The 15,085-nt window shown below is 35.2% G+C and overlaps 1 protein-coding gene across 4 annotated transcripts in view; it reads left to right on the top strand.

Moving 5' to 3' along the window:
- pdm3 (POU-domain protein pdm3) overlaps positions 1-15,085 on the top strand; it is a 442,629-nt gene that overhangs the window by 210,549 nt on the left and 216,995 nt on the right. For all 4 annotated transcript variants that reach the window (XR_016548447.1, XR_016548448.1, XM_090394167.1 and 1 more), the window contains one exon: positions 9,921-10,048. Coding sequence is in view for 2 of the 4 variants with exons in the window: in XM_090394167.1 (XP_090250293.1) it covers positions 9,921-10,048 (128 nt within the window). In the remaining 2 variants the exon portion in view is untranslated. The remainder of the gene's footprint in view (positions 1-9,920; positions 10,049-15,085) is intronic.

Here is a 15,085-nt window from a genome sequence, read left to right as displayed (position 1 = left end):
GCCAAGAGAGAAGCTATTCAATACACTGCAGTTATATGGTGTCAATGGGGCATTATATCAAGCAATACTTAGTCTTTATTTGAGTTGTGGGTCAGCAGTTAGAATTGAAGGAAGTACGGGAAGATGGTTTAATGTCAAATCTGGTGTGAGACAAGGATGTACATTATCCCCTCTGTTATTCATTATCTATATGGATCACATTATGAAGGAATGTGGTATTAAACCTGATATCAAAATTGGAGATGTTAATGTCAGCTCTTTGCTTTATGCGGATGATGTTATACTTCTAAATAAATCCACTACAAGTCTGCAAGATTCTCTAACTAAATTGAATAGCTGTTGTAATAGATATGGTATGATGGTCAGCAAAAAAAAGACAAAGACAATGAAAATAGGCAGAATCATTGAAAATGTCAACTGTGTTGTGAATGGAGAACCTGTGGAACAAGTAAAACATTTCAGCTACTTAGGCACAATTTTTACTGAAGATGGTAAACTAAATATAGAAATAGACAACAGAATCAGCAAAGCTGGTATCGTGGGAAGTCAATTGAATAAATTCATATGGAATAAGAAAGAAATTAGTCGGAACACTAAATTAGCTGTATACAAGACTGTGTTCAAACCAATTTTAACTTATGGATCTGAGAGCTGGGTCAGAAGTAAAACACTTGACCAAAGACTAGAGACCGCAGATATGAGAGTCCTGAGAAAGATTAGAGGCGTGAACAGATGGCATCAATGGCAATATCATATTAAAAACGAGGATATTAGGAAAGAACTTGACATTGTCAGCATCCAGGAATGCGTTAGCAGAGCTAATCTCAGATGGTATGGTCACTTAAATAGAATGGGAGAGGAAAGATTAGCAAAACAAGTGTTCTCTGCCAGGTTGGCAGGAAAACGACCCAGAGGAAGACCAAGATATAGGTGGATTGATACGCTACAAAGTGCCTTAGACGATAGAAATATAAGATCTGATAATGTTGGAGTCTTGACAAGTAACAGACTGATTTGGAGGAAAATTGTAGATAGGAAGTTAGTAATGATGTAATTTTTTCATGTAGTACTGTCATATCCTGTACACCCCTTGAGGGTACATGGCAGGAATTTGATGATGATGATGATGAACATACATGGGTGGTCTGAAAAGTACTAGGTCTCAAACATAAATTGCAACACTATCGGCAAGATTTTTTTCTTCTAAGTTGGTACATCTGTCATAAGCATTGATGTGAAATTGCAAGTCATTCTGTGAAGTAGTTTTTTTATACAGCTGTCAGAAGCTAAAGTGTTGTCTGCATCCCTTGAAATGGATAAAATTGAGTATCGTGCAGTTATAAATTTCTTTGTAAAAGAAGGTTTAACACCAGAAGAAATTCATTCAACGTTCATAAAATTTTATGGGCACTCTTCTCTTTCATTTTCGACAATTAACAAATTGGCTGCCGAGTTTAAACATGGCTGTACCAGCCTTGAAGATGATTCATGTGAAGGACCTCCAAAAAGTGTAACAACACCAGAAATCATTGATCAGTGCACAATATGGTATTGGATGACCAGTGAGTCAAAGTGCATGAAATTGCTGAGACTATATGTATTTCAAAAGAACATGTAAGATACATTTTGCATAAAGAATTGCAAATGAAAAAGCTTTTGCGCAAGATGGGTGCCGCAGAGATCAAAAACACACTCACATGAAAATCTCTGAACAGTGCTTGGAGCATTTTAGCAAGAATAAAACTGATTTTATGTGGCAATTTATTACTATGGATGAGACTTGGATTCACCAGTACACACCAGAATCCATTCAGCAGTCAAAACAGTGGACAGAAGCTGGTTGTTCAGTGCCATAGAAGACAAGGTCATGGCATCAGTGTTTTGGGATGCTAAAGGCATTTTGTTTATTAATTATCTTGAAAATGGTAAAACAATAACTGGGGAATATTATTCCGATCGTTTAACCAGACTAGATGAAAAAATTCGTGAGAAAAGACCCAGTTTGCAGAAGAGAAAAATCACATTGTGTCAGGACAATGCACCCGCCCACAAAGGTGTTTTGGCAATGGGAAAATTAAGGGATCTGCACTATGAATTGTTGGCTCTTGGATTTGGCTTCCTCTGACTTCTGTCTCTTCCCAAAACTAAAACTCTTCCTCGCTGGTCAGTGTTTTTCTTCGAATCAAGAGGTGATTGCAGCAGTAGAGGAGTATTTTGGAGATCTTACTGAGAACCACTACAGGGATGGGATAATGGCACTGGAGCATCGCTGGAATAAATGTATTAGTCTTAAGGGAGATTATTTTTATCAAATTTTTATCGATTATTTGTTTATAATCAATATGAAGTTGACAAAAAAAAGAAAACATTTCTATCATGTGGCTTATTTCTCTTTTGTAAAATTCTACCTTTTGAATTATCATTCCACCAAAGACAATCTGTAAGCTTCAGATAAAAATACACTCATACCTCGCTATACAGCCCCTCTTTATACGGCTTTTCGCTATAACAGCCTTGTGTAATTATGGCTAAGTTTCGATTTCCAACCTACAATTTTTCAATATACAGCCAAAAAAGTCGGGAAATACCCTGTGTGCGTCTTTTGTCATGTGTTCTAGGCTGGCCGCACTGCTCCACGCAGGAACGCTACTTGCGTCGTCTTGTAGTCACGCAATCTTTGCGTAGCACATAATTCGTCCCTGCCTTCTGTAAACATGCTCATGAGTAGATGCATTTAGTGATTAGTTTAGTAAATTAGGTAAATCCCCAGTATCAAAAGTAGAAGTGTTTGGTTTAACACATATGAATGTGTTAAACCAAACACTATGTTAACACTATGAATTTATAGTTGATGAGGAACAACTATAAACATTGTTGATAAGTACACAATATGCATTTGTATGTAAATACATACATATTAAAGTGTTCAATAAATATGTATGTATGTATTTTTGTTGCTATAAAATGTGTACATTGTAACTGTTATTATTTTTTGTTTTTTTAAATCGAAAAAGTATGTATTTGGGGTAAACATGAGCCCGAAACGGTCTTTGAATTTGGTGAGTGATGAAGTTAAAAAAAGAAGCCATAAATCTGTCTCACTAGAGATTAAACTAGATGTTTTGCATTGTATTGAAGCTTCTGAAAAAATTGTTGATATATGTAAGGCATTAGGGCTTGCGAAATGTACGGCTCAAACAATTCGCACTAACAAAGAAAAAATGAATGCACATTCACAGTCACTTGCACCTTTAAGTGTTTCAAAATTAACATGCCAAAGAAGTAGCAATATGGAAAGAATGGAAAAATTATTAAACATATGGATTGAAGACAACAATCAACATAGGATGCCAATGAGCCAAATGACTATCCAGGAAAAGGTGAGAAGTATTTTTGAAAATTCGAAGAGTGAAGATACTAGTGAAGATTTGGCAGATGAAACGTTTCTAGCAAGCCACAAGTTGGTTCAAAAAATTTAAAAATCGTAATAATTTGCATAATATTATAATGAAAGGTGAAGCAACTAGTGCCGACGCCAATGAAGCTCTAGCCTATCCAAACATTTTGAAATCAATTATTGAAAGAGGTGTATACGTTCCTCAGCAAGTTTTTAATGTGCACGAAACAGCCCTTTATTGGAAGCGAATGCCTGAAAGAACATACATTTCAAAGAACGAAAGGGCTGCATCTGGATATAAGGTGTCCAAAGAGCAATTAACTTTGCTGCTTGGTGCAAATGCGGCAGGGGATTTTAAGCTGAAACAGCTTTTGGTATATGCTTCTGAAAATCCAAGTACTTTAAAAGGATTGAACAAGAAACAATTGCCCGTCATTTGGAGGTCCAAACGATGGGCAATTATTGGATGACCAAAATACTCTTCGAAGATTGGTTCAAAAATTATTTTTTGCCCTGATGTCAAAAAATACTTGCAGGAGAAAAATTTAAGTAACAAATTCTTGCTCCTATTGGATAATGCTCCAGGGCATCCAGTTAACTTATCTGAAGATGTGGAGATTGAATATCTACCTAAAAAAACAACGGCCCTAATCCAGCCAATGGATCAGAGTGCAATAGCTACTTTTAAGGCATATTATTTACGAAGAACCTTTTGAAAACTTATAAATGAAACCGATGGTGAATCTTCAATTAAAGAGTTCTGGAAAAAATTCAATATCATAGATGCTGTGGACAACATTAGCGAATCATGGAATGAGTTGAAATTAACCACAATGAACCATATATGGAAAAAATTTGGCCAGAATGCATTACAAGTAATGATTCTGAATTTGAACCCCTTTCTGAAATTAGACAAAATATATTGAACCTAGCAAATGAACTTGGTTTTGAGGATGTGGAAGAACGTGATGTAATCAATTTGCTAGATGCTGATTAGAGAACCACTTTCTAATGAAAAATTAATACAGTTGGAAACAAACCGTACATTTGATGAGGAACAACAAGAGCCAGTTGTTTGCTGACAATTAACCTCAAAGGATTTATCGAATGCGCTTACTCATTTCGAACAAGGAATAAACATCCTACTTCAAAACGATCCTAATGAAGAACACAGTGCCAAAGTTTCTTGCAGCATTAACACATTTATTAACTGCTACAAAGAATTGCAAAAAGAAAAGAAAAAGGACACATTGCAACAAACGTTGGACAAATTTTTTAAACCGGGTCCTCAGACAGCAACAGATGGTGACAATAATGAAGTGATGTCATGCAATTCGTCACAGACTGATTCGAAAATTTAAAAAAAAACGAAAAACGTTCATTTATTATTTGTATTTTATTTCGTTTTATTTTATTAGTATTATAGAATTATATTTTTGTTTTTATTAATAACTAATGTAAACGATATTTTAAATGAAATAAAAAATGCATTTTCAACCAGAAACCCAATGATTTTCTATTTTTTTTATAAAATTGGAACAATCTTACCAAATTTATACGGCTTTATATGGAAATAAATGATTCGTTATACAGTATTTCGCTTTGTGGCCGACTTTCCACCAACATATCTCGGCTGTATAGCAAGGTATGAGTGTATTTGCGTTTTACTTTTAATAATAATTTTTTTCTGCATGTTTTCATAGTTTTGTTTTCTAAAACATTTTAATCAGTATGAATGTTTTCTAATAACTGAATTAACATGGTTTATTTTTTTATCCAGTGATTGAGTTTTATGCCACAAAATACTGCATGCATACTTGTGGTTAAAAAGAAACAAAACTGTCACTCTTTTTGCTGTGTCCAATCACTTCCAAGGTAAAGAAGGGAACCTACAGTTAAAGCAAAATGTTTTAATTTGCGTCACTCCTTTTTTTGTCAGTTTAATTTAAAAATTATAGTACAGAACATATTTACATTTATGTCTCAAAAATGTCTGAAAAGAGGACAATTATTTTAAGAATACAAATGTCTTAAAGAAGCATCACATGTCTTTTAACCATAACTCTATCTTAAAATTGATTTTAATGCTATATTCTGTATATTACTAGCATGTGTTTCTCTGCCATACCAACCGTAATTCTTAACTTATTCTGTAATCTATATCCATGTTTGATTTATTATTTCTAATAAAAACATTGCCAAAATAGGGAAAAAATGCAGCATCTGCAAACCTGTTAAATTTTCCACTGAGAACATAACTGATGTTTTCTGTTTTCCTGCCTATTTTCATGTGTTATTAATGCACATATGAAAGATTTGCTAGGGACTCTCACAAATTGTTAGCATATTTAAGAGAATAACGCCATCTGCATAAAATGGAGAAACTTATCTCTTATGTGGATATCTGGTTTAATATTCCTTTCTTTTATAATGTAGTTCATACCAATTAATAAGTAACAGTCTAGATGTCGATGCAATCTTACCTCACATGAATTGACATCATGCCATCTTTCTGTATATCTTTTAATTCTAACTACTCATTTGCAACTTTTGTATAATCTATATTTGCTCTGATTAAGATTCTATTCTATTTACACTGTACAGCTTGAATAACTTTAGTTCTTCATACTTTGTCATATGCATTGTCAAGATCATCAAAACTTGTGATATCATAGGAATATAACTTATTATATTATTGTGATATCTCAACTGTTGGATGTTAACTCAAGTCTGATTTTGACTACATCTGTTTACCATAAATAAACCTCATTCTTCACCAGTTTTCTCTAACTTTTTGATTTTTGTGAGCACTTGAATTGGCATGGTCATTCATTATAAGTGAATATAAAGCTGAGTTGTCAGCTATCAGCCATGCCATGGCATAAAATTTTCAAGGGAGGTGGTCAAGGAGTGTGTGAAGAAAGCACTGTGGGGAGTAGAAGATGATCAGATCAGACAGGAGCAGGTGTGGAGATGTCACAGACAGGGGACAGAATGAGTGTGACTGGCTATAGACCAAGAAATGAATAGTTATGTCTATTTATGAATGCCAAGAACATCAGAAATAAGGTGCCCAAAAATGCTACAGACAAAATGCTACAAAATGTTGCTGCAGACCAAGGAGCACAGAGGATGGGGACCAGGAGATGTTTAGACAGTTGAGCTTGGCAAGTGCAAGAAGAATGATTGTTATGGGAGATTTTAACTACAGCAGCATAAATTGGGGAGAGGAAGATGCATGTACCAATATGGGAATGGAATTTCTTGAATTCTTGAGGGACAAATGTCTTAGGCAACATGTAATAGAGGGAACAAGAGGTTCAAGAGTTTTGAATTTGGTCATAGCATCAGAAAAGTTGATAATAACTGAGATGACATCTCTCCCACCAGTTGGAGAGAGAGAGAGAGTGACCATATGGTTTTGACTTGGAAGATGAATAGACATGCAGGAGTATCAAAGAGATGGGAATGTATGTGGAATTATAAGACAAGTGACTATAATAGTCTTAGACATCAACTTGGGGAAGTTTCATGGAAGGAAGAATTGGAAGGACAGGATATCATTAGTGCTTGGGAAATTGTGAACGAATATTTGTTAGCAGCAATAGTAAGCCAGGGTGAAGAAGAGGACACAATTTGGAGTAAAGTGGATGACAAACAATATTAAACAGGAACTGCATGCGAAAAAGAGGCTATGCAAGAGATATAAGGAGACAGGTGAAGAGAAGATGCATGAAGAATATAAGACACAGGCCAGGAGAGTGACTAGTATGGTAAGGAAGGCGAAACTGGAATAAGAGAAGAGATTGGCCCTAAGATCCAAAAAAAAATCCTAGGGAATTTTTTAGCTGTGTGGCCAGTAGGAGGAGAAATGACTGTGAAAGAATAACATTGTCAGATAAAAATGGGAATAGAGTGACTGATGCAGAGGACATAGTGGAATTGTTCAATGAACTTGGAATATTTCATCATGTGTTCCAAATACTGAGTACTCTAGATGTCAGTAAAGCTGTGGGACTGGATGGTATTTCACCATGAGTTTTGAGAGAATGTGCTAAAGAACTGACAGCTCCTTTGACCTGGCTTTTCAATGAAAGTCTGACAACGGGAAAGGTGCCCAGGAAATGGAAGGAAGGTAAGATAGTGCCATTGCATAAGGGCGGTAGCAGACTGGAAGTGTGTAATTATAGGCCAGTTTGTGTATCATCAGTAGTTGTTAAGAACTTGGAAAATTAGTGCGGGACCGTATACATCATTGGGCAGATGAGGGTAATTTTATCTGTGAGAGTCAGCATGGATTTGTGAAGGGGTGCTCTTGTTTTAGTAATATTCTAGCCTTTTATAATAATGTTACAAGAACAGTTGATGAGGGAAAGCCATATACTGCCATTTTCTTGGACTTAGTGAAGGCATTTGACACATGATAAGCTGATCTTTAAGTTGCAGCACATGGGGGTCTGGATGTCAAGTTGGTCAGCTAGATTCAGGATTGGCTGTCCGATAGGTAACAGAGAGATGTGTATGGTGGAGGCAGAGGGTTACAAGTGGGGTCCCACAGGGCTCAGTACTGGAACCTATATGTTTAACCTTTATATCAATGATATTGGCAGTGGATTGCAGGGGGATATTCAGTTGTTTGCAGATGATGTAAAGCTGGGAAGGGTTATTAGTAATAGTGCAGATGCGATAACCCTGCAAGAGAATTTGAATAAGCTAGACAGATGGGCAAATGAATGGGGGTGTCAGTTTAATGCAGCAAAATATAAGGTCTTGAGGTTTGGGACATATTGATGGGGATGCATAGTCTATTGGAGGAGCTATAGAGGAGGAAATAGGGGAGACAAGAGATCTGGGGATTGACGATTGATAGAAACCTGAAATTTAGTGTACATATTGCAAAGGTGGTGAAGGTAACACAGAGGATTGCTGCAATAATGAGAAGGACACTGACCTGTAGAAATAAAAGAGTTATCATTCTGTTGAATAAGACTCTGATCAGACCACACTTAGACTATTGTTCTCAGATTTGGTTCCAAGGATTTGAAGGGGATAAATTAACTGTGGAAAGGGTACAAAGGCAGATAACAAAGATTATTTCAGGAATGTGGACTGCACAGTTTGGTGGATAGAAGAAGAGGTGATATGATTGAGACTTTTAAACTGTTGAGAGATGGTTACAGGTTTGACACTGGGGAGTCCTTTCGTTTGGTTGAACAGCGGGAAGGAGTGATGACAGGGGGCAATCCCTGGAAGTTACGAAAGGAAACTGTGAGCAAGAGGGTGAGGAGTGGTTTCTTTGCATGGAGGATGGTTGAACCATGGAATGCATTGCCTGATATAGTGGTGAGAGTGAGAATGGTCAATGAGTTTAAGGAGTGGTATGATAGACTTTGTGTTATCTAGGACAGGCCTCCCATGATTCGTCTTGATAGACTTTCTGTTTCTTAGGAAGGACCTTCCATGGAACCTCCTTTTGACTCCATGAAGGCCTGAATAATAATAATAATAATAATAAAATAGTAGGAATAAGTGAAACATGGTTGGACAAGAATGACATCTTGATGGGAATAGAAATGGAGGGATATGATGTTTTTCATGAGCTAAAAAAGGCAAGAAGAGAGAGAGAAGAGTGCTGCTGATGATAGCAGGGGAATTATGTCCATGCATGGTTAAGATTCAAGGAGAAAAAAGTGGCTGTGGTTTTGAAGCAATGTGGTGTGAAGTGGAGGGTGATAAAATGAGATATTTGGTGGGGTGTTTCTATAGGCCAGAAAATGTAGAAGGTAGAGTCAAAGAAATGTGTAGGCATCTTGGCTTAATGAGCAAGCAAAAAGTGATCATTATGGATGATTTCTACTATGGCAATATTGATTGAAACGAAGAGATAAACTTAATAAACTTATTCCTCTGTAATTTCCACAATCATCTCCTTTCTCAAATGTAGATATAACCTTAGCTTTTGACCAATTTGATGGAAGCTCACTTTGCCTACAACAGTTATTTATTAACTTTAAGAATCTTTGATGTAAATATTCTCCACAATACTTCCACAGCTGGGTATTTATACCATCAAATCCAGTTGATTTTTTTTTTTTTTTGACACCTTTATTGCTTCTTTTAGTTATTCTAGTTGAATTGGTTCTATATCAGTGCTGATTTCTTCATCTATTTTCTATTAATAAATTTGGTTCATACGTAAATTCTTATAATATGTTGATTTGTGCTGTATTTCTTTCTTCATTCTTTGATTTCCTTAATATTTTGGACAATGTCTACAATGTAAAATATAATCAGTATAATTGCCTTTCTGATGAAATTACAATAAATAAACTAAATGCATTTTATGCTAATTGCAAACTGCATTATAGTGAAACTCAGGCTGTTTTAAACAGTGTTATATGGGGATATTCCTGCAGTATTCAATGAACTTTATCCTATATTATATCATCTGAAATATATATTATTTCAGTTAGGAATTACTTTTAAATGAAAAATTATATTAGTCATTCTATTTTCTTATTAGCTGCTACTCTAGTACAACCACAACCAATAATAACTGCAGGAAACCTTGCTGGTGTCACTGGACCAGTAGCTGCTATCCCACAAATTTTCACAAATGGTGCTGGACAAGTGTTAGCATTTGGACCTCAGGTAATATATGATTGGCAGAATTATCTTTCTTCCCTAGTCCTCCCTTCCTTTCTTCCTCCCCTCTCTCTCTCACAAACATGCACAATCTTAAATTTATTATATGCATATGCACAGATATTTTTAAAGAACAAGGTAGGAAATATTACAAATAAATAAAAAAGTGGAATGTAAGACATTTCTGACTCTATTAGAAAACATGACTAAAATGGTTCATGCATAGAAGGTAATTTTCATATTTGTTTCATATCAGATATGTGGTATGCAACAGAAGAACATTACATTCCTATCAGACTCTATGATTACAATAGAATGTATTTTTCATACAATAGGTAGTCTAGGTCTTCATGTGTACACCAAATGATGAACAATATTGCAAACAAATGATAGGAGAGTTTATACCTAAATATACAGCATTCTTGTCAGAATTGCTACCAATAACAAAATATGTGTTGCACCATTAAATGTTATTGTGGTTTAAGGTGATACAAAGTGCAGTTTGGAAGCTTCAATTTCCCAACCCATCCTCATTCATTCAATATATGGTTAAATACCTACTGACAGGAAGCAGCACATAGAAAGTTGAGGATTGAATATTGGATCAGAAAACCTGGCTCTCCATAGTCTTTATTTACAGACTATGTGGAGATCTCCCATGCAAGAACTTCTTAACATGTAAGGTAAAGATATATTGAAAGAATTTAAATAAGTGAAAAGAAGGAAGTCAAGGTTAAAGAGTATTTGATTTGATCATATTGTCAGAAAGGATTTCAGTTAAGAATGTGAGTGTTTTGTCTTTGGTGATAGTGGTCATTCTATGCTGACCTGAGAAGTAGCTCAGTATATACGAACAATCCAATTAACAGGGGATACATGCTGAATTACAAAGCTAAAATTTATTACAAACTCAGGAGAATATTATGCTTGTTCCATTGTATCAGTTACTGAATTGGAAGGACATCAGCAGCACATGGAAAGTTTGAAAATATATCTAAATGATGTAAATGTATCCTTGGAATTTGCAGAACAAATAGGAAGAGAGTGAAATAGATGCACAAGCTTATTAAGAAAGAGATCCATAAAAAGATGATGCAGAAGTAACATCATGAGAATGAAAGATTTACATTAAACATTCTATAAGTAATTATCTTACAGAAGATTATTCAAAAAAAGTTATGAAACCTTGCTTCATGATCTGAATATTTTTGCAGAGAATATACGGTAAGGGTTGTAGGATTGTTAGTGATATAGGAGAATCCATGGAACTTGTTATAGAACCAGAAGTGAGCTATTATGTTTGTATACAAATACCAGGAGTTTTTGAAATGAGAACAATGAAGTTTGTTACTTTGAGTGAGTTCATATGCATAAAAATTGTTGGAATATGAATGAGGATGAGTTTCTGACATGGAATAGAGATGGAGGAATATTGATTTTCATGAAGACAGACAGAGCAGAAAAGGAGGAGTGCTGTTGATGATAGCAGAAGAGTTATGACCATTTAAGGTAGCAATACTAGGATTAGAGAGTGGCAGTAGTTCTGAAGTAGTATGGTTTGCGGTAGAGGTAGACATGATAAAATATTTAGTTGGGTATTGCTGATAATAAAAGAGTAATCTTCTGGGTGATGACTTGCATTATGATAATATAGACTGGACTGAAGAGATGACATCTGGGGGATAAAGAGAATGCATTTCTCGAAGTTTTGAGAGACAACTACCATAACAGAAGGCACATGAGGATCAGAGATCTTGGATTTGAACATCTCATTAGAAGATGTTATTAAAATGAAGTGTCAAATCTTCCACCATTTTGTGATAGTCAATATAAAGTGATAATTGGATTTTGGCTAGCCATATGACAATTTCTGTTAGAAAGGGATGTATAAGGAACTGTAAAGCTAGCAGTTATGACAAACTTGGGAGGCTGCTTGCAGCTGTATCACAAAATGAGGAATTGGTTGAGAAGGAGATTAGTGCTGTTTCAGTGCTGCAACTGTCGGACAGAGGCAGTGTTTAAATGTATTTTGAAGATCAGAAGGTTAAATAGAAAACTAAAAAGAAAGCTAAACTGTGAAAAACTAGCTAAAAAACAGCCATGGGAAGACTTTGGTAAGAACTTAGAAAATAAATATCAAGAAGGTGGCAAGATACTCTGGAGATTTTTGAAAAAGCCACAGAAATGGAGGAAAGAGTGCTGTAAAAGGAATTAGCAATGATAAAGAAGACATGAAAACTGGAGTAAAAGATATGAAAGTAACTACTCCATGTATCTAGGATGCATCGAGTAATTACTTTGAAAAATTGCTAAATGAAACAATCAGTAACAGCACAGTGGTAAAAAAACCCTCAACAAGCATGAAATCAGAAATACATATCCATACTTGAAGTAGAAAAAGCCATCAAATGTCTGAAATGTGAAAAGGCAGCTGAGTAGATGATATTCAACCAGAAGTGCCTAAGTATGAAGGTATAAAAGTCTTACAGTGGCTGCACTGTAAGACATAGTTCAAAGGCCTGGACAGAGGGACAAATTCCAGATAATTGGAGTAGAGCTCTCATAGTTCCCATATATAAAAAGGGAATTAAAAACTGAATGTGAGAATTACAGAGGTGTTTCCCCTACTGAGTGTTCCTGGTAAGGTTTATGCAAGTATACTTGAGAAACGGTTGAGAAGAATTGTGGAAGAAAAGCTTTGTGAAGAACAAGCTGGATTCAGGCCAAATAGAGGCTGTCAGGATCAGATCTTCACTTTACGACAGATAGTTGAGAAATCATGGGAATATAACAAAGATCTGTATTTAAGTTTTGTAGATCTGGAAAAGACATATGACAAGGTGCCAAGAGAGAAGCTATTCAAAATGTTACAGTTATATGGTGTTAATTGGGCATTATATCAAGCAATACTCAAGTCTTTATTTAAGTTATAAGTCAGCAATTAGAATTAAAGGAAGTATAGGATGATGGTTTAATAATGTTAAATCTGGTGTCAGACAAAGATGTATGTTATTCCCTCTCTTATTCATTATCTATATGGATCATATTATGAAGGAAAGTGGTATTAAACCTGATATCAAAATTAGGGATGTTAATCTCAGCTCTTTACTTGATGAAGATGATGTTATACTTCTAAATAAATCTGGTACAAGTCTGCAAGATTCTCTAACTAAATTGAATAACTGCTGTAATAGATATAGTATGAAGGTCAGCAATAACAAGACAAACACAATGAAAATAGGCAGAAGCATTGAAAATATCAACTGCATTGTGAATGGAGAACCTATGGAACAAGTAAAACATTTCAGCTACTTAGGCACGATTTTTAGTGAAGATGGTAAATTAAATATGGAAATAGACAACGGAATCAACAAACCTGGTATGGTAGGAAGTCAACTGAATAAATTTATATGGAATAAGTGAGAAATTAGTCAAAACACTAAATTAGCTGTATTGCTGCAGTGTTGAAGCCAATTTTAAGTTATGGATCTGAGAGCTGGGTTAGAAATAAAACACTTGACCAGAGACCAGAGACTGCAGATATGAGAGTCCTGAGAAAGATTAGGAGTGTGAACAGATGGCATCAATGGCAATATCATATTAAAAATGAGGATATTAGGAACAAACTTGACATTGTTAGCATCCAGGAATGTGCTAGCAGAGCTAATCTGGGTGGTATGGTCACTTAAACAGAATGAGAGAGGAAAGATTAGCAAAACAAGTGTTCTCTGCCAGGTTGGCAGGAAGAAGACCAAGATATAGGTGGATTGATACAGTAAAAAGTTCCTTAGAAGACAGAAATATAAGATCTGATAATGTTGGAATATTGACAGGTAACAGATTGATTTGGAGGAAATTTGTTGATGTAAGTTTTTCATGTAGTGCTATCATATCCTGTACACCTCTTGAGGGTATATGTCAGGAACTTGATGATGATGAAAGTTAAATAAGCCAGGTATAAATTGGATGACTGAAGAGGTTAGTTATGCAATCTGGAAATTAAGGCATCTTGCTTGGTAAGGATGGCAAATGTGCAGCATCGGCAGCAGTTAGTTAATTATGACAAAAGAAATCCCAATGACTTCTTTCGAAAGTGACATCATGCAGAACTTGAGTATACAGGAATACCTTGCATAGCACGGTTAATTGGTTCCAAGAAGCGTCCGGGCTATGCAAAACTGCATTGTTTGGGGTCTATTTATAAAGGTTTTCAATTTAATTTGTTTATTACAAAAATTTAGGATAATACAAATGTTTAAAAATGAAAAAAAAAATGTTATTTTTATTAACTAAATAACAAATAAAATCCTTTTAAACTGATATAAAAGTTGCAAAAATAAAACAAATGTTGCTTCAATTTTAGCATACAGTAATTTACTTTTTACTAAAGTAGTCTTTTAGTGTTCGTTGAACCATCCTTGTCTCTTGAAGTACTACATCTCTGTAGCATTTGATGGAATTATTGAGACTTTGTCTCACTTTGATACTTCTTTCCAAATTCCGGTCAGCATTTATTAGAAAGTAGGAAGCTTCGTCGATTTTTCTCACAAAAGTTGAAAGGTCAACAAAAGAAAATTCTTCAACCATGACATCAATGGGGTCATCTTCGTCTTCTTCTGCTTCATAAGCTCATTGTTGTTCCAACTCCAAAAGGGTTTCATCATCCAGATCATTTGAATGAGAATCAATACATTCGTTCACATTGTTACAATCTAAACTTGTAAAACCAAGGTCTTTGCCCATCTGCACAATTTCTGTTGAGATTTCCTCTTTCTGTGTTGCAAAGGCAACAAAGTCCTTTGAACAATGTGGCAAGATATTATGCCATATGGCTATCATGTTGCTTTGAGTCACCTCTTGCCAAGATTCATAAATATTTTGAATGGCATCTTTTATGTTAAATTTCTTCCAAAATTCACTCAAAGATCAAGAATCTTCTTCTGCTGCAGCTTTAATAGCCTGAGCAAAAGTTCGTCTTAAATAGTAAGCCTTGAAAGTGGAGATAACGCCTTGATCCATCGGCTGCAGAATTGATGTTGTGTT

Source organism: Typopeltis vanoorti, chromosome 6, assembly GCF_054136105.1.
Source record: "Typopeltis vanoorti isolate ZY-2024b chromosome 6, IOZ_Tvanoo_1.0, whole genome shotgun sequence".
Classification (NCBI taxonomy): Eukaryota; Metazoa; Arthropoda; class Arachnida; order Uropygi; family Thelyphonidae; genus Typopeltis; species Typopeltis vanoorti.
Note: the sequence above shows the minus strand (reverse complement) of the source record. Positions and strands in the feature narration are given on the sequence as shown.